The sequence below is a fragment of the Panulirus ornatus genome, chromosome 7 (assembly GCF_036320965.1).
Source record: "Panulirus ornatus isolate Po-2019 chromosome 7, ASM3632096v1, whole genome shotgun sequence".
NCBI lineage: Eukaryota > Metazoa > Arthropoda > Malacostraca > Decapoda > Palinuridae > Panulirus > Panulirus ornatus.
In genome coordinates, this window is record NC_092230.1 from 48,518,461 (window position 1) to 48,539,693 (window position 21,233).

General features: G+C 38.6%; 1 protein-coding gene across 2 annotated transcripts in view; it reads left to right on the forward strand.

Annotated features, from left to right (window-relative positions):
• Dhps (Deoxyhypusine synthase) overlaps window positions 1-21,233 on the forward strand; it is a 45,071-nt gene that overhangs the window by 4,306 nt on the left and 19,532 nt on the right. For both annotated transcript variants that reach the window (XM_071663759.1, XM_071663758.1), the window contains 4 exons: window positions 262-344; window positions 4,660-4,769; window positions 12,281-12,423; window positions 20,911-21,151. In XM_071663759.1, coding sequence (XP_071519860.1) covers window positions 263-344; window positions 4,660-4,769; window positions 12,281-12,423; window positions 20,911-21,151 — 576 coding nt within the window. In that variant the 5' untranslated portion in view covers window position 262. The remainder of the gene's footprint in view (window positions 1-261; window positions 345-4,659; window positions 4,770-12,280; window positions 12,424-20,910; window positions 21,152-21,233) is intronic.

The window sequence follows — 21,233 nt, forward strand, 5'->3', positions numbered from 1 at the left end:
TAAACTTGATAACACGTGAACTGAAAAGCAGAATATAGAGAGCTGAGATCAGTACCATATCCTAAAACATCTTTTACGTGAAATTCTACTTGTTAACTTTAAACATTTAAAACATTGTGCAATCCTTTACACTGTTCTCTTTGGGTGATAATTATAATATTATAGTATTGAAGTAAGAGTTGAAAAGCTATTATTCTGTCCAAACACCAGTTTCACCTGAGTACTTTACTTTGTAGTAAAATACTGTGTATTTCCTTGCAGGATGGAAGGTGAAAAGGACATTTCCAAGGAAGCAGTTTTAGTCCATTCTGAACCATTACCTAAAGAAACACCAACAGTCCAAGGTACTATTTTAATGAATACATTGACTGAGGATGTAAGCACAACTCTTTTGTAGTTTTTGTTTACCCCAGGGTGATAGTATGCAAAATTGATATGTGCTTTGGTGAACAGATTTGACTGATTAGCTGAAAAAATAATTATAAGTACTTTGAGCTGTAGTAATTAATCTTGGAAAATGTAACCACATATTACTTAACTATTATGAACAGTGCATTAGTATTGTCAAAAAAATCTTCAAACCTAGTTTAATTAATTTTAATTAGTTTTTTAATTAGTTTTTGCATGTTTAATAGTGATAAAAACTGTTAAATTTGTTGAATAATTTTAAAGGAAGCTAGGTTAAACAATACATTTACAATATGTTACATTTGAAAGAAAAAATGCATGTGTGGGGCTGTGGCCCACAGCGCATCGTGTGGTGCTCATTTTCGGTCTAAATGTTTAGTAGTTTGAATAGTGCATTACTTCTTCTTGAAAATGAAAAACTGAAATCTTCGAACCTTCTTTAACTATGGTAACCTTGATACTGATAAGGAGAACTATATTGAAAATGTTATACACAATGGTTCTAATATGTATTTCAACAGAAAATATTTATCTTGTGCTTATTTATAAGTGATAAAGAACAGTAAAAGCATGCTATATTACTAGTGATAATAGAGTGGTATATGAAACATGATAGTATTAGTGATTATAGATTGGTTTATGATACATGATAAACTACTATTATATTAGTGTCCACAAAAAACTTTGTTTGCCTTCCCATACATTTTCTTAAGTAATGTCACATTACATTTTAGTACCATCTCCAGATGTCTGGTCATGTGATTGGCAAGGTTCTTAAAGTATTAGTGGTCCATCTTTTAGGTCTATAGGACTTTGATACCCAGAATTAGGTGAGGCATTGGTGAGGTGTTGCAGTAAGCACCCAGTGCACCTAGAAATCTCACATGTACCCACATTTTCTTGCTTCCAGGCAAGAATTGGTCTTTCTTCCCCTTAGAAAGGTAAGAGCCAACAGTCTTGAAGCACATGTGTAAGAAATGCAACACCCAGAAGTGAAATTCTTAAAATGAAGCAGCCACCTGGAAGATTAAAGAAAGAACATGGTTCCTTCAAGATAGACTGAGGCACACTGAAGTGGGTTGTTGGTGCTTACACATAGCTTGAGGCACACTGAAGTGGGTTGCTGATGTTTGCAACAATAGAAACACAATAATTTTAGTGACCAGATGTATGATGACTTCACCATGAGAGCATCAAATGCTTGTACCTACAATAAACTTTTGCCTTGTATCCCCTTTGAAAATATATGGGGCAGACAGTGTTTTTGTGGACAGTGTATGCTGAGAAAAAATCTGCTGTATTTGTGGAGCCATGGCCTTGAAATGACCTATGACAAAATGACCATGTGATGCTTATTTAGGCAGTTTCATTATTCATATGATATGAATAATGCATTAATAATGTCTAAAGATAAAGAAAAATCTCCAAACTTTGTTGATTACTGATTTATGAAAATGATAAGGAAAATTTTTGTCCATGGTCAAATACTTACTAGTTATTTGATGTTTGAGGGTATTAACTGATGAATGGAGATTTTTACCCCTATTCTGAGTGGCTTGTTATTACTGCTTCTTCTGCCACCCACACCACCATTGCTCCCTTCCTTCCCACCACTACCACTTCCACCACCACTCATGCTGTCACAGTTCCCTTTCTCCTTCATCCCCCACTACACCACACCCTTCCTAACCCACGCATGTCAGCATTGCACCCTTCCTTCCTTACTCATACCACCACTGCTCCCTTCTTAACCAAACCAGTACTACTCCCTTCCTTCTTCTCTCACTCCACCAACACTCCCCTCTTCCCTCACCCACACCACCACCACTCCCCTTTAACCCACTCACATGACCAGCACTCCCTTCCTTCTATGCTGACACCCCCATTGACTCCTTCCCATCCCTCTCTTATTGACACCACCACCTTTCCCATTCTACATCACCCACATTATCACCACTCCCTTCCTTCCCTCCCACATTCCGTCAGCTCTTTCTACATGACTCACCTACACTACCATCGCCTCCGTCCTCCCCTACCCACACTTCCACCTTTTATGAGGATGTATCATCATTAGCAGACAAAAAAAGTAAAGTGATGACAAGGATTTTCTTGCCTTAGAGTACCCTATCTTTCCCCACTCTTACTCTTGCATGGAGTTCATCCTTGAAACTACACGAGCCCCATGAAAGGAGTCATAGGGTTACAAAATAATTATGATAATAATGATATTAATGATAGCAATGATGAAATCCTAAAGAACTCCTATACAGTATGCCATGAATCATATCAAACTGTACTCATAAAATAGTTTGACCCAGTTGCATTCCAAGTGCATTTGGACATCTCCAACCAATTCTGATTACACAAGAGAATCAACATCTGGAAACTCACCAAAATATTACCCACCCTGTAACCCTCCAAACCACCCAGTTCCCCATCCTCCTGTCACCCTGTATCATTGCCATCGTCAATATCCAAACTCCTCATAAATCTTCCATGACAGAGTCCACTAAAATATCCCACTCTTACCCAGGTTGGCTTAAAACTTAGCTGCTTCAGTACCTCAAAGCTTACATACTTTGCGTAGCACATTTTAGATTGCTTCAGCCAACTGTCTCCCACTCCCACACAGTACTAGTGCCAGTAGGTATCAACAAAACATTTGATGCTGTTGTGATGTCTTTTGTAACACAAATGATTCCTAACCACAGTAAAGAGAAAAAAAAGTTAGCCTGCTTCATAGCTTGCTGCCAAGCCAGAGTCGTTCACAGCAGTTTCTTCTCCAAAATCCTCATGTTCTGCAGTTGAGTTCCCTTGGGAGCAGTGCTTTCTCGTACTGTGTTCAGTCTCTTCCTATGTGACCTCTCTTTACTGTCTGCAAAGCAGTGTCTGAAAGTCCTATCATTTGCAGATGACCTCACAGTCACATCATGACACATTGACATTACTCAAACAACAAACTTATAACACTACATTACATGATTAGAATATTGGCTCCCTCAAAACAGAATGTCTGCATCCCTCCAGAAACTCACATGAATCCTACCTGCATCCTCCACTATCCCTGAATTGTCAACCACTCTTGCTCTTCAAAACTCCAATCATATGAGGCATTACCTACAGTGCACACAACATTCACTCTCCATGCCACAAGCATCAGTACAGTGGCCATAAACTGAAAAAATTCCCTCAGAACACCTATCAGCACCAGTTTTAGACATGAAACAAATCCCTTAGTATTCTCTACTGTAGGTCTGCACCAAGGGTGTGTGATACCAAGATGATTGTTTAATTTACTGATAGACAGGATGGTGAGGGAGGTAAATGTGATGGTCTTGGAGCAAGGGACCTACAGTATGCTCGGGATGGGATGGGCCTGAGAGGGGAGTGAGTTGCTGCTTACAGATGATATGGCTCTTGCAACAGACTCAAAAGTGAATTTGAGTGTAAGAAAATGTAAGGAGGGAGGAATCAGAGATAATGTGATTGAAAGCAAGATAATGAGTAGGAGGATGGCAAGGCTGGATATTTGAGTATGAATTTGAATGGGGAGGTACTTGGTATTGGTACCTGGTATGTGTGTAATTGTGAGGTGTTTAGGTATGACCCATGGTGTAGCTCAGTGACCAGGGACAGCTTGAGGCTGCACTGCATTTGGTAGTGGGGTGAAGTTGGTGCCTTTGAAGTGGAAAATTGGTGGCCTGGTGAGGTTTCTGATTCTGAGATTATCTGTCTGTTTTTGTCTCTGATGCCTGTTCCCTCTGGGAACACCCATCAAGGGAATGATCATGGCAAAATGGTCTCCTTATATGCCTCCCTTGGAGATTATTTTGAATTATTATATGTTGGGAATCAAAAAAGGATATCATTGTATATCTTGCTATATTCATTGTATTTGATTTTCTCAATGAAGACTTTTGATAGGTTGGTATATCTTCAAGTTTGAACAATTATTTATCAGAAATAGGTATTAAGAAGATAAGGTAATCTGTTTTGCATGCAAGTTTGAACAATTATTTATCAGAAATAGGTATTAAGAAGATAAGATAATCTTTTTTGCATTTCTCATGTTTATAGGTTAATCAGAACATTTAGAGATTAACTGTTGTAATTCCATGCATTCTTAGCCTTTTTGATAAAGAATCATTAAAAGATAATTTCTTGGTGTTTTTATGATGTTTTGTGTTATGTAGTGTTGTTATACAGAATATTGATATTATTTGTGATGATGATTGAAGGCATTTTTTTCAGGTTATGACTTCAATAATGGCATCAACTACCACAAATTGTTCCAGACATACAGGTATTCTGGTTTTCAAGCAACAAGCTTTGGTTGTGCTGTGGAAGAAATCAATAAGATGGTAGGTAAACTTAAGCTACTGTGTCCAAACTATTCCTTGAGCTGCATAGTTGTAATCAATGCATGATATTCTATAGGACCTGTTTGTGTTTATCATGTTCTTCACCTTCCTAGTCTTTTCACTTAGTCTCTGCATATTGCATTAAGTTTGACTTAACTAGATAAGGTAATGGAGATGGTTACATCTGTGGATCTATGAGAGATTTTACTTGGCAGACAGCTCCTCTATCAAATTTCAATGGCTTATGACTAGAGAGTCTAGAGTTGTCATGTAGCCTGATGTTTGGTCTAAGTAGATAAGAGGATGGGTCATGTTAATTAGGAAGTAGAAAGATGCAGGGGTGTCACATGCAAGACATCATGGCCAGATTTATTCAGTAGAATCTTGGATAATTTTAGTTAATTCTGATGGGATTTGGGCTCAGGTCTGGGTGAATCACAAGCTGTATTGAATAAGACCCAGTTACCCAAGATTAGTCCCAGTTTTTGGTGGCCTTTCATTTTGGAATGAAAATTGGATTATGGAGGTTATATTTCTATTGAAGCAATGTACTTGAACGTGACTTAGTTTTCTAGTACATCCTCTGTATCATTTTCTTGAGGGAACTTTGGTTCATACATGAAGATATATGAAGACTTCATGCCACGAGATTGTTAATCATGGATATATTTGTTTCAGTCAAGGCCTGGCCTTAGTGGTGACCTCTCTCCATGACATGAATTTTTTACTAAAAAAAGTCAAATTGAGTAGTACTGTAAGAAGAAACAGCTATTGTATTGTTGGTATAAACAGAAAGATGGATCAAATTGTTTTTCAAGTATTTCTCTTTCAAAGACAGAACAATGTCTTGTTAACGATGTTGAAGTCAGAGAAAAGTTGAGTACAAAAGATCTCTGGCAAATCTCCTTTAACTTCCTGTATTGTTAATAATGGTGGTCATGAGAGTTGTCAAAAAATACCAAATTTAGATTTGTACATTTTAAACATCATCACATTGTTCTTGATCGGAAGCCTAGAATGATATTATAAGTGAAAACGATATGGATGTAGCTTAGGAGAGTTTTGGTGAAATGTTCAAAACAGTGGAGGGATGATTTGTGCCAATTCATAGTAGACAGTCTTTTTTCAATATGAAGCCAAAATGGTGGAATGATGACATAAAGAAGTGTCTTTTGTATAGGAAAGTAACATTTAAGAACCTCAAAGAGACCAATAACCAGCTTGATAAAGCTATTCTATTATACTTTGTCGCTCTCTCCCGCATTAGCGAGGTAGCACAAGGAAACAGACAAAAGAATGGCCCAACCCACCCACATACACATGTATATACATACATGTCCACACACACACATATACATACCTATACATCTCAACGTATACATATATTTACATACACAGACATATACATATATACACATGTATGTAATTCATACTGTCTGCCCTTATTCATTTCCATTGCCACCCCGCCACACATGAAATGAAAACCTCCTCCCCCCACATGTGCGCGAGGTAGCACTAGGAAAAGACAGCAAAGGCCACATTCATTCACACTCAGTCTCTAGCTGACATGTATAATGCACCGAAACCACAGCTCCCTTTCCACATCCAGGCCCCACAAAACTTTCCATGGTTTACCCCAGACGCTTCACATGCCCTGGTTTAATCCATTGACAGCACGTTAACCCTGGTATACCACATTGTTCCAATTCACTCCGTTCCTTGCATGCCTTTCACCCTCCTGCATGTTCAGGCCCCGATCACTCAAAATCTTTTTCACTCCATCTTTCCACCTCCAATTTGGTCTCCCTCTTCTCCTCATTCCCTCCACCTCTGACACATATATCCTCTTTGTCAATCTTTCCTCACTCATTCTCTCCATGTGACCAAACCATTTCAAAACACCCTCTTCTGCTCTCTCAACCACGCTCTTTTTATTACCACACATCTCTCTTACCCTTTCATTACTTACTCGATCAAACCACCTCACACCACATATTGTCCTCAAACATTTCATTTCCAGCACATCCACCCTCCTCTGCACAACTCTATCTATAGCCCATGCCTCGCAACCATATAACATTGTTGGAACCACTGTTACTTCAAACATACCCATAATATGCATGATAAAGCATATTATGTAAATCTACATAAAGAAACTAAGATATTCATACATCAAATTTAATGTCAGTATGAAGCGTACATTGCTGAAAATAGCAAAAGAAACCCAAAGGAGTTTTATGAGTATATTAGAAGCAAGAGTCATCACCTAGTCATTTGGCCCATCGATAATTGTAAATGGTGATTTGTTTCACAACAATGAAGGCATGGCAAAGATTTTGAATGATTTTTTTTGTATCTGTATTTACAATTGAGGATACTGCTCATGTCCCGAATCCAGTTCCAGTCCTAAGAGAGGGAAACATTTTGTGACATATTGATATAAGTGTTGAACATACGGATATTAGTGTTGAACATATAGTATCAGCACTGAATGAATTAAAGATGGATAAAACACCACACCTTGATAAGATTTATCCAAGGACAATGGAAGAGGCAAAAAATGAGATAGTTAAACCCTTGACTATTCTCTTTAATAAGTCACTTGCAATGGAGAAAGTACTAGAGGAATGGAAGCTTGCTGATGTAACACCCATTCTAAAAAAAGGTAATATATCACTGCCCGGAGATTTTCGTCTAGTCAGCTTAATGTCTGAAGTTGATAAAGTTATGGAAGCCATCACTCAGGGTGAGATTGTAAACTATTTAGATGACCACCAATTAATAAATGACTTGCAACATGGTTTTTAACAAAATCGTTCATGTCTGACAAATATGTTTGATTTCTTTAATGATATAAGCAGCATGTACAATGAAAATAAAGCAGGTGATGTCATCTAACTAAATATTTAAAAAGCATTCATTAAAGTTCCACATCGAAGGTTACTAACAAAAGTTAAGGGACGTTGTATAGATGGGGTTATACTTCAGTGGCTAGGATCTTGGTTCACTGGCTGTAAACAGAGTTGTGATTAATGGTCAAACCACAGAATGGTTAAACATAACAAATGGTGTACCACAAGCATCAATCTTGGTACCAGTTCTCTGCCTCATATGCATTAATGATATTGGTAATGGGCTGCATTGTAAGATATCGAAATTTGCAGACAATACTAAGTTGGGAAACAAATCCACAATAGAAATTTAATGTCTACAACTTCAAATGGACATAAACAAATGATGGACTAGGCTAATGACTTTCTGATATCGATTAGTGCAAAGTTTTACGTCTGGAGTAAAACTGGAAAGGAAAGTGTCAGTATGAATTCTTTTGAACTGCAAATGAGGAATAAGACTTGGATGTAATAATCTCTGGTGATCTAGAGCTAAGTAAACAGTGCATAGAGGCACTTAAAAAAGTGAACAAAATTCTTGGGTTTATAGGTAGGGCTATTGAATTTAAGTTCAGGGAAATTATTGGTAATCTTTACACGTCACTTGTGCATCCCCATCTCAAACATTGTGTTTGGATTTAGTACCTGTACATGAGGAAATACATAGACAGAATAGAGAGAGTAAAGAGACTACCAATTGATTGAGTATATTTCGGATTGGGGAAGAATTATAAGATAGTTTCCTTGATTATCTCAAGTGTAAAAGCTTTTCATTATGTCATGTTCCATATTTGACCTAAAAGGTTTATGGTTAAAAAATTCCCTAAACTATTATCTGTAATTTTTGATATTATTGTGAAGACAATAGATTTGCTTGAAAATCTCAGTATAACGACTATTTATCAAGCTGAATGTGAATTTTGCATTGAAATATATATATTGGAGTATAAGAATGCCTCTAGATAAGTAATCAATTATTACTCCTTTCAGTGATTGTGTAATTATTTGGTTCATGTCTATTGGGTATCTGTCTGCTTAGGTAAGCATTCTAAGATATTTTCTCTTATTTTATCAAGTATAAAAGGGTTTTGTTTTGTCATATTTCAGTTTTTAAATGAAAAGGTTTTTGGGCAAGAAAATTCCCTGTAAATTTTAATATTTTTGTAAAAATAATAGATTTGCTTGAAAATCTCAGTATATGGACTATTTATCATGCTTAATTTGAATTGGGATGAAATATATATTGTGGGCATTGATGCACGTAAACAAGTAATCAGTTATTAGTCCATTTGAAAATTATGTTATTTGGTTCATATTTATCGGGTATCTGGCAACTTAAGTAAGCATTCTAATATATTTTCTCTGATTATATGAAGTATAAAAGGGGTTTCCTTATGTCATATTTGAATTTGAAAACAAAAAGTTTTTTTTGGGATAAAAGAATTCCTTGAACTACTAACTACAATTTTTGGTATTTTTGTGAGGAAAATAGATTTTCTTAAAAACATTAGTATAAGGAGTATTTTTAATACTCAAAGTGAATCTGAGCTTGAAATTTATGTATGGGGACATTAAGGCCTGTAAATAAGTAATTGACTGTTAGTCTTCTCTCTTATCACCAGTATGGCTTTCTTAAGGTGAGATCCACTTTTGATATTCTTCTTTATCTTATTAATGTCTGTTCATCAACCCTGAAAGATTTTGGAATATGTTGTATAGATGCACTTAATGTATTGCTTGAACATCTGTGTGTGTTCCTGGAACACCTGAGTGTGTTGCTGGATAAAAACATTCCTTGAACTATTACCTGCAATTTTTGGTATATTTGAGGAAAATAGATTTCCTTAAAAAATCAGCATAAGGAGTATTTTTCATGCCAATGTGAATCTGAGCTTGAAATTTATGTTGCTTTTTACAAGGTGTGGCACTGGGCTCTCATCTCTAAGCTCCTCTCTTTTGGATCCCTCTGTCACTTTGCTCCTTATGTGTAGCTTCTTCTTCAGCCAGTCTCTCTGTGGTTGTTAATGGATCAGCCTCCCCTTTCTCCATCAACAGGGATGTCCCTCATGGTTCTGTCCTATCCCCTACACAATTTCTCCTCTTAATGATGATTTCCTTTCTTCCACAAATAACCAAATGCACTCATATACTCATGACTCAACACTGCATTCATCCATATACTTCAATTCTGCTCCTTCTCTCACTTGATCTGCATCTCATCTTGACACAGCTTCCTCAAGAAACATACTTGGACAGGATATCTCAGTGGGGTAGACAAAATCTAGTGAAGTTTAATGCCTCCAAGACGCTATTTCTACCCATTGCTTTATCAAAAACTCCTTACAGCTCTCATTTCTCCCTTGATGGTTCAGTAATTCTACCTCTTGACTCGGTGAACATACTTGGTATTCCTGTAACATCCACTCTTTCTTGAAACCCCACATTATGGAAATAGCTAATTCTGCCACTAAGAAACTGGGAATCCTGTTTAGATGTGAAAATTTCATTTCTTCTGGACAGTTGCTCCATTTATACAAAGGACTGATTTGTCCTTGTATGGAGCACTGCTTTCACATCTGGGATGGTTCTAGCTCTGCATCCTTACTTGACAGAGTTGAGTTGAAAATGGTCTGACTTGTAAACTCTTCAAGACTTGAGCATCCTGTCCAACACCACATTTTGCTTCACTTTTCCTCTTCTGTAGGTGTTACTCATTACTTTGGCTTTTGCTACTGGAGCTGGCTGCTTGTATGTCCTCACAACTAGCTAGACCACACTATACTTGGTAAGCTGCTGCATCACATAATTGCTGTGTGGCTGTTAGCAACTCAAGAGTGGGTCATTTTGATAACTGTTTCTTTCCCTGCACCTCAGAGCTTTGAAACTCTCTACCCTTTCATGTCTGTCCCAATAACTATGACCTGGAAGATTTTAAAAACAAGTTTTTCACTTTCTCCAAAGTTCATAATTTTTTTCCCTTGTCTCTTCTTTCTATCTCTCATAATCCTTGTTCCCTTTGCTTCTGACACATATATTCTCTTTGTTAACCATTCCTCACTCTTTTGCTCTCTCACCCACACTCTTTTTATTGCCACACATCTCTCTTACCCATTCATTACTTACTCGATCAAACTATCTTTTACACCACATATCCTCAGGCATTTCATTTTCAACACCACCCTCCTCTGCACAACCCTATCTATAGGCCATGCCTCACAACCATATGATATTGTTGGGACTGCTATTCCTTCAAATATACCCATTTTTGCTCTCTGAGATAATATTCTCTCCACACGTTCTTCATCACTCTCAGAACCTTTGCCTCATCCCCCTCCTTATGACTCACTTCTGCTTCCATGGTTCCATTTGCTGCCAAGTCCACTCCCAGATATCTAAAACACTTCATTTCCTCCAAGTTTTCTCCATTCAGACCTACATCCCAACTAACTTGTACCTCAACCCTACTGAACCTAATAAACTTGCTTTTCTTTTCATTTACTCTCAACATTCTTCTTTCACACACTGCCAAACTCAATCATCAACTGCAGTTTCTCACTTGAATCAACCACTAGTGCTGTTTCAGTGGTGAATAACAAATGACTTACTTCCCAGGCCCTCTCATCCCCAACAGACTGCACACTCGCCCCTCTCTCCAAGACTCTTGCATTTATCTCCCTCACTACCCCATCCACAAACAAATTCGAAAAACTGTACAATTTTCCTTGGTTATACTTCCAACATGGTCTTGTGTGGGGTTAGAGAAATTATTAGGTGAGAATGTTCTCTTACCATTATTGATAATGGTAGACAGATAACATTTTACATATACAGTATAAAGGAATTAAAAAAAATGTCAGTTATAAGTAATGTATTTTGACTGTGCAGATTAGTAAATTAAATTTGTTTGTAAGATTTGCCATTTAAAGATGTTTTCAGTTTAACAGAATAACTTAACTAAATATGTTCCCTTAGATTATGCATAAGAATAGTATATATAGCATACTTTTTTGCAGTACTGCTTTTGTATAAGTTATGTTAGTGGATTTGTATCAGTGTATGAGGAATAATCCATTTTTCCAGTATATAATTCAGAGTTAAGACTTGGGGCAACTTATGTATATGTTTGATTGATGTTACTTATATCTAAACAGTGATACTGCTTGGTGGCCAGCTCTCTGTTTTTCATGGCTGGAAAGTTGGTGTAATATTTCCAATAGAACCTTTCCTAAATAAACTGGATAAGTGGACTTAATGGATAATAGATGGCTGGATATTATATATTTTGCTTTATGGGGATGACAGGGAGAGTGATAGAGTCATTGAGGTAGAGTGAATGCAGAAGAGTGTGAATGTAAGTGTGTATATTACTTAATGCTTGCACTAAGCATAGATGCTTTCAATTTGACTCGCAAAATGCCAAGAGAGGAATATAATTTCTTTGTTTATTATGGAGCCAAAGATGATTGGATGTCTAATATATTTTGGATTAGAAGTGAATCAGTAACATCTTGTTCATCAATGCTTTAGCAGTGAAGTTTGTAGAAAGGCTAGTTTTTTTATTTTGTCTGATTTTTTTAATTTGATGTAAGAATGAATAATCAGAGGAACTTATCATTTCAGATAGCAGCTAGGGAGCTGCCTTTGCCAGAACACCTTAGTGATGAGATTGAAGGCGATGAGTTTATTCAAGTTCGAAAAAATTGCACAATTTTCCTCGGTTATACCTCCAACATGGTCTCATGTGGGGTTAGAGAAACTATTAGGTGAGGATGTTTTCTTGCCATTATTGATAATGATAAGGACCTAACATTTTACAGATACAGTATAAAAGAACTGGAAAGAGATGTCAGTTAATGTGCTTTGACTTACAGATCGGTGAATTACATTTATTTGTAAAATTTGTCATTGAAAGATGTTTTCAGATTAACAGAATAACAAACTAAATATGTTCCACTTAGTAATGCATAAGAATAGTATATATGGTATACTTTTTTTACAGTACTGTTTTTGTTAACATGTGTTAATCTTTTATCATTCATTTTACTGTTGATGCAACCTTTTTAATTACTTGGCTAGGATTGTTCATACATTTTTCACCTATGGACAGAACCATGTGAGTATCTGAGAGAACTCTTGCTCAGGTGTGTGTTTGTGTGGGTATTTTTGAGTATAAGATTGTATTTACCAATATGCTTCTTTGCATATTATAAGGAGAGAGTTCTGTGCATTAGGGGCTCTATCTCCTTTACTTTCTCTACAGTCAAGAAAATTTAAATCTTTGTAAGCTTCCAGCTTTCACTATTTTTTCTTAAACCTTTCAGTCCATTGCCCTTATGTTAATTCAGTATATTTTTACATCCTTCCTAACCAGCGTCTTTCTCAGCTTCTGCTTGTGGTCTTTGGTAACTGTGGTACTGTACCTATTGGAGGACTGTTTACTGTCAATGTCATCCAGCTGATTTAGGAACTTAAAGGCTGTTGTCACGTCACCCATCTCTCTTCTATCCTTCATACTGGACAGCTTTGTAGCCCTCAACCTTTCAGTTTGGCTTTGTTATCATAATTCAAGTACATCTTGGTTGCTCTTCTATAGATCCGTCAGTCATATCTCTATATATATTTATACATATATATATATATATGTGACGTTCATTTTTTCATTCATTTCAAGCTAAAAGTTTGTTTTCTAAATTGTTTCTTACATTTTCATATGTATATATATGTATGTGTGTGTGTGTGTGTGTGTGTGTGTGTGTGTATATATATGTATATTATCCCTGGGGATAGGGGTGAAAGAATGCTTCCCACGTGTTCCTCGCGTGTCGTAGAAAGCGACTAGAGGGGACGGGAGCGGGGGGCCGGAAATCCTCCCCTCCTTGTATTAACTTTCTAAAATGGGAAACAGAAGAAGGAGTCACGCGGGGAGTGCTCATCCTCCTCAAAGGCTCAGAGTGGGGTGCCTAAATGTGTGTGGATGTAACCAAGATGTGAAAAAAGGAGAGATAGGTAGTATGTTTGAAGAAAGGAACCTGGATGTTTTGGCTCTGAGTGAAACGAAGCTCAAGGGTAAAGGGGAAGAGTGGTTTGGAAATGTCTGGGGAGTGAAGTCAGGGGTTAGTGAGAGGACAAGAGCAAGGGAAGGAGTAGCAATACTCCTGAAACAGGAGTTGTGGGAGTATGTGATAGAATGTAAGAAAGTAAATTCTCGATTAATATGGGTAAAATTGAAAGTTGATGGAGAGAGGTGGGTGATTATTGGTGCATATGCACCTGGGCATGAGAAGAAAGATCATGAGAGGCAAGTGTTTTGGGAGCAGCTAAATGAGTGTGTTAGCGGTTTTGATGCACGAGACCGGGTTATAGTGATGGGTGATTTGAATGCAAAGGTGAGTAATGTGGCAGTTGAGGGAATAATTGGTATGCATGGGGTGTTCAGTGTTGTAAATGGAAATGGTGAAGAGCTTGTAGATTTATGTGCTGAAAAAGGACTGATGATTGGGAATACCTGGTTTAAAAAGCGAGATATACATAAGTATACTTATGTAAGTAGGAGAGATGGCCAGAGAGCATTATTGGATTACGTGTTAATTGACAGGCGTGCGAAAGAGAGACTTTTGGATGTCAATGTGCTGAGAGGTGCAACTGGAGGGATGTCTGATCATTATCTTGTGGAGGCTAAGGTGAAGATTAGTATGGGTTTTCAGAAAAGAAGAGTGAATGTTGGGGTGAAGAAGGTGGTGAGAGTAAGTGAGCTTGGGAAGGAGACCTGTGTGAAGAAGTATCAGGAGAGACTATGTACAGAATGGAAAAAGGTGAGAACAATGGAAGTAAGGGGAGTGGGGGAGGAATGGGATGTATTTAGGGAATCAGTGATGGATTGCGCAAAAGATGCTTGTGGCATGAGAAGAGTGGGAGGTGGGCTGTTTAGAAAGGGTAGTGAGTGGTGGGATGAAGAAGTAAGAGTATTAGTGAAAGAGAAGAGAGAGGCATTTGGACGATTTTTGCAGGGAAAAAATGCAATTGAGTGGGAGAAGTATAAAAGAAAGAGACAGGAGGTCAAGAGAAAGGTGCAAGAGGTGAAAAAAAGGGCAAATGAGAGTTGGGGTGAGAGACTATCAGTAAATTTTAGGGAGAATAAAAAGATGTTCTGGAAGGAGGTAAATAGGGTGCGTAAGACAAGGGAGCAAATGGGAACTTCAGTGAAGGGCGCAAATGGGGAGGTGATAACAAGTAGTGGTGATGTGAGAAGGAGATGGAATGAGTATTTTGAAGGTTTGTTGAATGTGTCTGATGACAGAGTGGCAGATATAGGGTGTTTGGGTCGAGGTGGTGTGCAAAGTGAGAGGGTTAGGGAAAATGATTTGGTAAACAGAGAAGAGGTAGTAAAAGCTTTGCGGAAGATGAAAGCCGGCAAGGCAGCAGGTTTGGATGGTATTGCAGTGGAATTTATTAAAAAAGGGGGTGACTGTATTGTTGACTGGTTGGTAAGGTTATTTAATGTATGTATGACTCATGGTGAGGTGCCTGAGGATTGGCGGAATGCGTGCATAGTGCCATTGTACAAAGGCAAAGGGGATAAGAGTGAGTGCTCAAATTACAGAGGTATAAGTTTGTTGAGTATTCCTGGTAAATTATATGGGAGGGTATTGATTGAGAGGGTGAAGGCATGTACAGAGCATCAGATTGGGGAAGAGCAGTGTGGTTTCAGAAGTGGTAGAGGATGTGTGGATCAGGTGTTTGCTTTGAAGAATGTATGTGAGAAATACTTAGAAAAGCAAATGGATTTGTATGTAGCATTTATGGATCTGGAGAAGGCATATGATAGAGTTGATAGAGATGCTCTGTGGAAGGTATTAAGAATATATGGTGTGGGAGGCAAGTTGTTAGAAGCAGTGAAAAGTTTTTATCGAGGATGTAAGGCATGTGTACGTGTAGGAAGAGAGGAAAGTGATTGGTTCTCAGTGAATGTAGGTTTGCGGCAGGGGTGTGTGATGTCTCCATGGTTGTTTAATTTGTTTATGGATGGGGTTGTTAGGGAGGTAAATGCAAGAGTCTTGGAAAGAGGGGCAAGTATGAAGTCTGTTGGGGATGAGAGAGCTTGGGAAGTGAGTCAGTTGTTGTTCGCTGATGATACAGCGCTGGTGGCGGATTCATGTGAGAAACTGCAGAAGCTGGTGACGGAGTTTGGTAAAGTGTGTGGAAGAAGAAAGTTAAGAGTAAATGTGAATAAGAGCAAGGTTATTAGGTACAGTAGGGTTGAGGGTCAAGTCAATTGGGAGGTGAGTTTGAATGGTGAAAAACTGGAGGAAGTGAAGTGTTTTAGATATCTTGGAGTGGATCTGTCAGCGGATGGAACCATGGAAGCGGAAGTGGATCATAGGGTGGGGGAGGGGGCGAAAATTTTGGGAGCCTTGAAAAATGTGTGGAAGTCGAGAACATTATCCCGGAAAGCAAAAATGGGTATGTTTGAAGGAATAGTAGTTCCAACAATGTTGTATGGTTGCGAGGCGTGGGCTATGGATAGAGTTGTGCGCAGGAGGATGGATGTGCTGGAAATGAGATGTTTGAGGACAATGTGTGGTGTGAGGTGGTTTGATCGAGTAAGTAACGTAAGGGTAAGAGAGATGTGTGGAAATAAAAAGAGCGTGGTTGAGAGAGCAGAAGAGGGTGTTTTAAAATGGTTTGGGCACATGGAGAGAATGAGTGAGGAAAGATTGACCAAGAGGATATATGTGTCGGAGGTGGAGGGAACGAGGAGAAGAGGGAGACCAAATTGGAGGTGGAAAGATGGAGTGAAAAAGATTTTGTGTGATCGGGGCCTGAACATGCAGGAGGGTGAAAGGAGGGCAAGGAATAGAGTGAATTGGAGCGATGTGGTATACAGGGGTTGACGTGCTGTCAGTGGATTGAATCAAGGCATGTGAAGCGTCTGGGGTAAACCATGGAAAGCTGTGTAGGTATGTATATTTGTGTGTGTGGACGTGTGTATGTACATGTGTATGGGGGGGGTTGGGCCATTTCTTTCGTCTGTTTCCTTGCGCTACCTCGCAAACGCGGGAGACAGCGACAAAGTATAAAAAAAAAAAAAAAAAAAAAAAAAAAAAAAAAATATATATATATATATTCGACATGCTGTCAGTGGATTGAGCCAGGGCATGTGAAGTGTCTGGGGTAAACCATGGAAAGGTCTATGGGGCCTGGATGTGGAAAAGGAGCTGTGGTTTCGGTGCATTACACATGACAGCTAGAGACTGAGTGTCTTTTCATGGCGATTAAGTATTTATTTATATTTATTTATTTTGCTTTGTTGCTGTCTCCCGTGTTAGTGAGGTAGTGCAAGGAAACAGACGAAAGAATGGGCCCAACCCACTCACATACACATGTATATACATACACGTCCACACACGAAAATATACATACCTTTACATCTCATCGTATACACATATATAAACACACAGACATATACATATATACACATGTACATAATTCATACTGTCTGCCTTTATTCATTCCCATCGCCACCCTGCCACACATGAAATAACAACCCCCTCCCCCCTCATGTGCATGAGGTAGCGCTAGGAAAAGACAACAAAGGCCACATTCGTTCACACTCAGTCTCTAGCTGTCATGTAATAATGCACCAAAACCACAGCTCCCTTTCCACATCCAGGCTCCACAGAACTTTCCATGATTTACCCCAGATGCTTCACATGCCCTGGTTCAATCCACCGACAGTACGTCGACATACATGCCCATACACGCACATATACATTTTAACGTACACATGCATATACATATATATACACATGTACATATTTCCACTTGCTGCCTTCATCCATTTCCATTGCCACCCCACCACACAGGCAACAGCAGCACACACACACACACACAGAGCGAGGTAGCATCAGAAAAAGACAAAAAGGCCACGTTCGTTCACACTCAGTCTCTAGCTGTTTTGTCTAATGCACCACATCCAGGCCTCACAAATCTTTCCAATTTTTACCCCAGACGCTTCATATGCCCTGGTTCAATCCATTGACAGCACGTCAACCCTGGTATACCACATCATTCCAATTCACTACTCCTTGTGCTCCTTTCACCCTCCTGTATGTATAGGCCCCGATCACTCAGAATCTTTTTCACTCCATCCTTCCACCTCCAGTTTGGTCTCCAGCTTCTTGTTCCCTCCACCTCTATGTATATAGTGAATAGGTTGCCAAACATTTCCTTAACCATATACTTGAATGCAATTTTGATTTTGCAGAGACAGTTTACTGTCCATTTTGTACAGTACTTTGGTGTGTAGCTCTGGTGTCAGATAGGGTGCTCTTTCAACCTTATATCTCTTTCACACATCAGTGCATTGTAGCTTTTTTTCCCACTTGGTAGTATTCACACCAGAGCCTTCTTTCACTGTGTCACATCCTTATTATCTTTGCACTTGCTTAGATTAAATCTTATCATCCATATGTCAGACTAACTTTGGAGGTTCTCTAGGGTCCCCTTTCAGGAGATGCAGTTGATGTCATATCTTATTTCTCTTATGACCATAGCATCATCTGCAGACATGATATGGTATGTATGAGTATAGTCCATCAGGCAAGTCACATACATGCACTAGGGACAGTTGTAGGCTCAAGACTGAACCCTGTGGCACACCACTTGTAAACTCAACTCATTTCAAGGATGTACCTCCTACCTGAAGCCTTTGTTTCCTTTCACAGAAGTAATCTATTCTGTGAAGAAGTTTGCCACTTATTCCTGCCTGTTCAAATATCTTCACACTTTAGTGAACCCGTTGTGGCTTATATCTAAGATTAAATCAGGCAGCTGGCTTAACCCATTGTGGCTGATATCCAAGATGAATCAGGCAGCTTCCAGCATCGCTCACAAATTTTTACTATCTCTTCTAATTTCTGACATTATTTTGTCATATGATTTTTTTAGCATAAAGTTATTTGTAAGTGATTATTCTATAATAACATTCATATCACTTACACTAAACACTTTGGACTAAAAGAAAAAAAGAGGTGATGATATATTCATAATGCTTGGTGGTAGACAGTGGATATTGTGTGGTGAGGCTTGGTCAGCTTCCATGCCACTCCACTTGTATGCACACTTCTCTCAAAGATAATGTGAGATATCTTGCACATCATTGAAAAATCATCCTAAAACTTTTGTTGAATAGATGGGTTTTCTGTGAATTTTCAAAGTCTGTGTCAAAGTATTGTTTATTGGTTAGTCTATGTAAGCACTTTAGGTGATGAGAGCTTTGTCATCAGTTTGTCATTGTGTTAATCAGATTTATGGGGTATAGTGTCAAAGACCCTCTGGCAGTCTAAGAACACATAATCTACCCATCCATCATTTTATTCTAAGAAAAAGCTTGCCCTGACCTAGAGCTCTAAAGATATGTGATTCAAAACCTTTCTCTGAAATTGTGATGTTTTCCAGTTAAATGGTTTCTGCTATGCTTTCAGGGCTTTTGTTTTCATATTTTTTTTTCCAGTGTTTACAAACCATACTCATGAATGAGACTGGCTTGTAGTTCAGCATGATTTCCTGATCTCCTTTCTAAGATATAGGCATATCACTTACCTGGATGGAACCATGGAAGCGGAAGTGGATCATAGGGTGGGGGAGGGGGCGAAAATTCTGGGAGCCTTGAAGAATGTGTGGAAGTCGAGAACATTATCTCGGAAAGCAAAAATGTGTATGTTTGAAGGAATAGTGGTTCCAACAATGTTGTATGGTTGCGAGGCGTGGGCTATGGATAGAGTTGTGCGCAGGAGGATGGATGTGCTGGAAATGAGATGTTTGAGGACAATGTGTGGTGTGAGGTGGTTTGATCGAGTAAGTAACGTAAGGGTAAGAGAGATGTGTGGAAATAAAAAGAGCGTGGTTGAGAGAGCAGAAGAGGGTGTTTTGAAATGGTTCGGGCACATGGAGAGAATGAGTGAGGAAAGATTGACCAAGAGAATATATGTGTCGGAGGTGGAGGGAACGAGGAGAAGAGGGAGACCAAATTGGAGGTGGAAAGATGGAGTGAAAAAGATTTTGTGTGATTGGGGCCTGAACATGCAGGAGGGTGAAAGGAGGGCAAGGAATAGAGTGAATTGGAGCGATGTGGTATACCGGGGTTGACGTGCTGTCAGTGGATTGAATCAAGGCATGTGAAGCGTCTGGGGTAAACCATGGAAAGCTGTGTAGGTATGTATATTTGCGTGTGTGGACGTGTGTATATACATGTGTATGGGGGTGGGTTGGGCCATTTCTTTCATCTATTTCCTTGCGCTACCTCGCAAACGCGGGAGACAGCGACAAAGCAAAAAAAGAAAAAAAAAAATCTTATTATACTTTGTCGCTGTCTCACGCGTTAGCAAGGTAGCGCAAGGAAACAGATGAAAGAATGGCCCAACCCACCCACATACACATGTATATACATACATGTTCACACATGCACATGTACATACCTATACATCTCTTGTACCTAAAACTTGCTGATACTTAAATGAATTTTTGTGCCCAGTTTCCTGGAACATAATGAACGTAAGAGACCATTTAAAAACTCATGGTTATTTTATTATCTAGCAATCAAGGAATGAACATACACTTTTTCTTTCACCAGAGATAGCCTTTCTTTGAGGCACATTTTGTCTGTACCATGACAGGTACTATAGAAGAAAAAGTATGTCAAAATAAGATTGTGGTTCTTTTATAGTGTCAACAAAGCCTTGAATATAGTGATAAAATTTGTTGAAAATGATAACATAATTGGAATGGATGTTTAAGAAATCAGTGAAAGTTTTTCATTTCATGTGTGAGATGAACAAATACACGCAATATTATTATGGACTGTTACAAAAAGGTTTTAAGACTTCAAAGATGCAGTAATGAAATAACTTGATAAATAAGCTTTTATTATATGTTAATGGTAAATCTTCATTGAAGGTAAGATGATAGGATGGAGTGAAGGAGTATGGATGTGAAAAAGGGATGCCTTATTTGTGAAATTTGCGGAAGAATGCCAAAGCTATACTGTATGGAAGATTTCTTGCACATCTTACCTTGCTATGTATTTGAGCAAAGCATGTATGATATAGATGAGATTAATTTTTGCTGACTTTGTTACAAAGGAGCTTAATTTCTGGAGGATTGTTTAATCTAAGCTCTGGTGTATAATGAAAACTGGTATGTTGGATATGACTAGAGATTGTACATTGATGACAGATGTCTCACCTTAACAGATTTTTGGTAGAGCATAAGCTGGTGGACTGCCTGGTAACCACTGCAGGAGGTGTGGAGGAAGACCTCATCAAGTGCTTAGCCCCAACCTACCTTGGTGACTGGTTCCTCAAGGGAAAGGATCTGCGTGTGAAGGGCCTCAACAGGATAGGTAACCTCATTGTGCCCAACAACAACTACTGCAAGTTTGAGGATTGGGTCATGCCAATTCTTGAAGATATGCTGGAGGAACAGAAGACCAAGGTATGTTGGACTTATAGGAAGAAAGTTTCTCAGATTATTCAAACTCAACATTTTCTTCCTAACAGGAGTCAGATAGTGATCA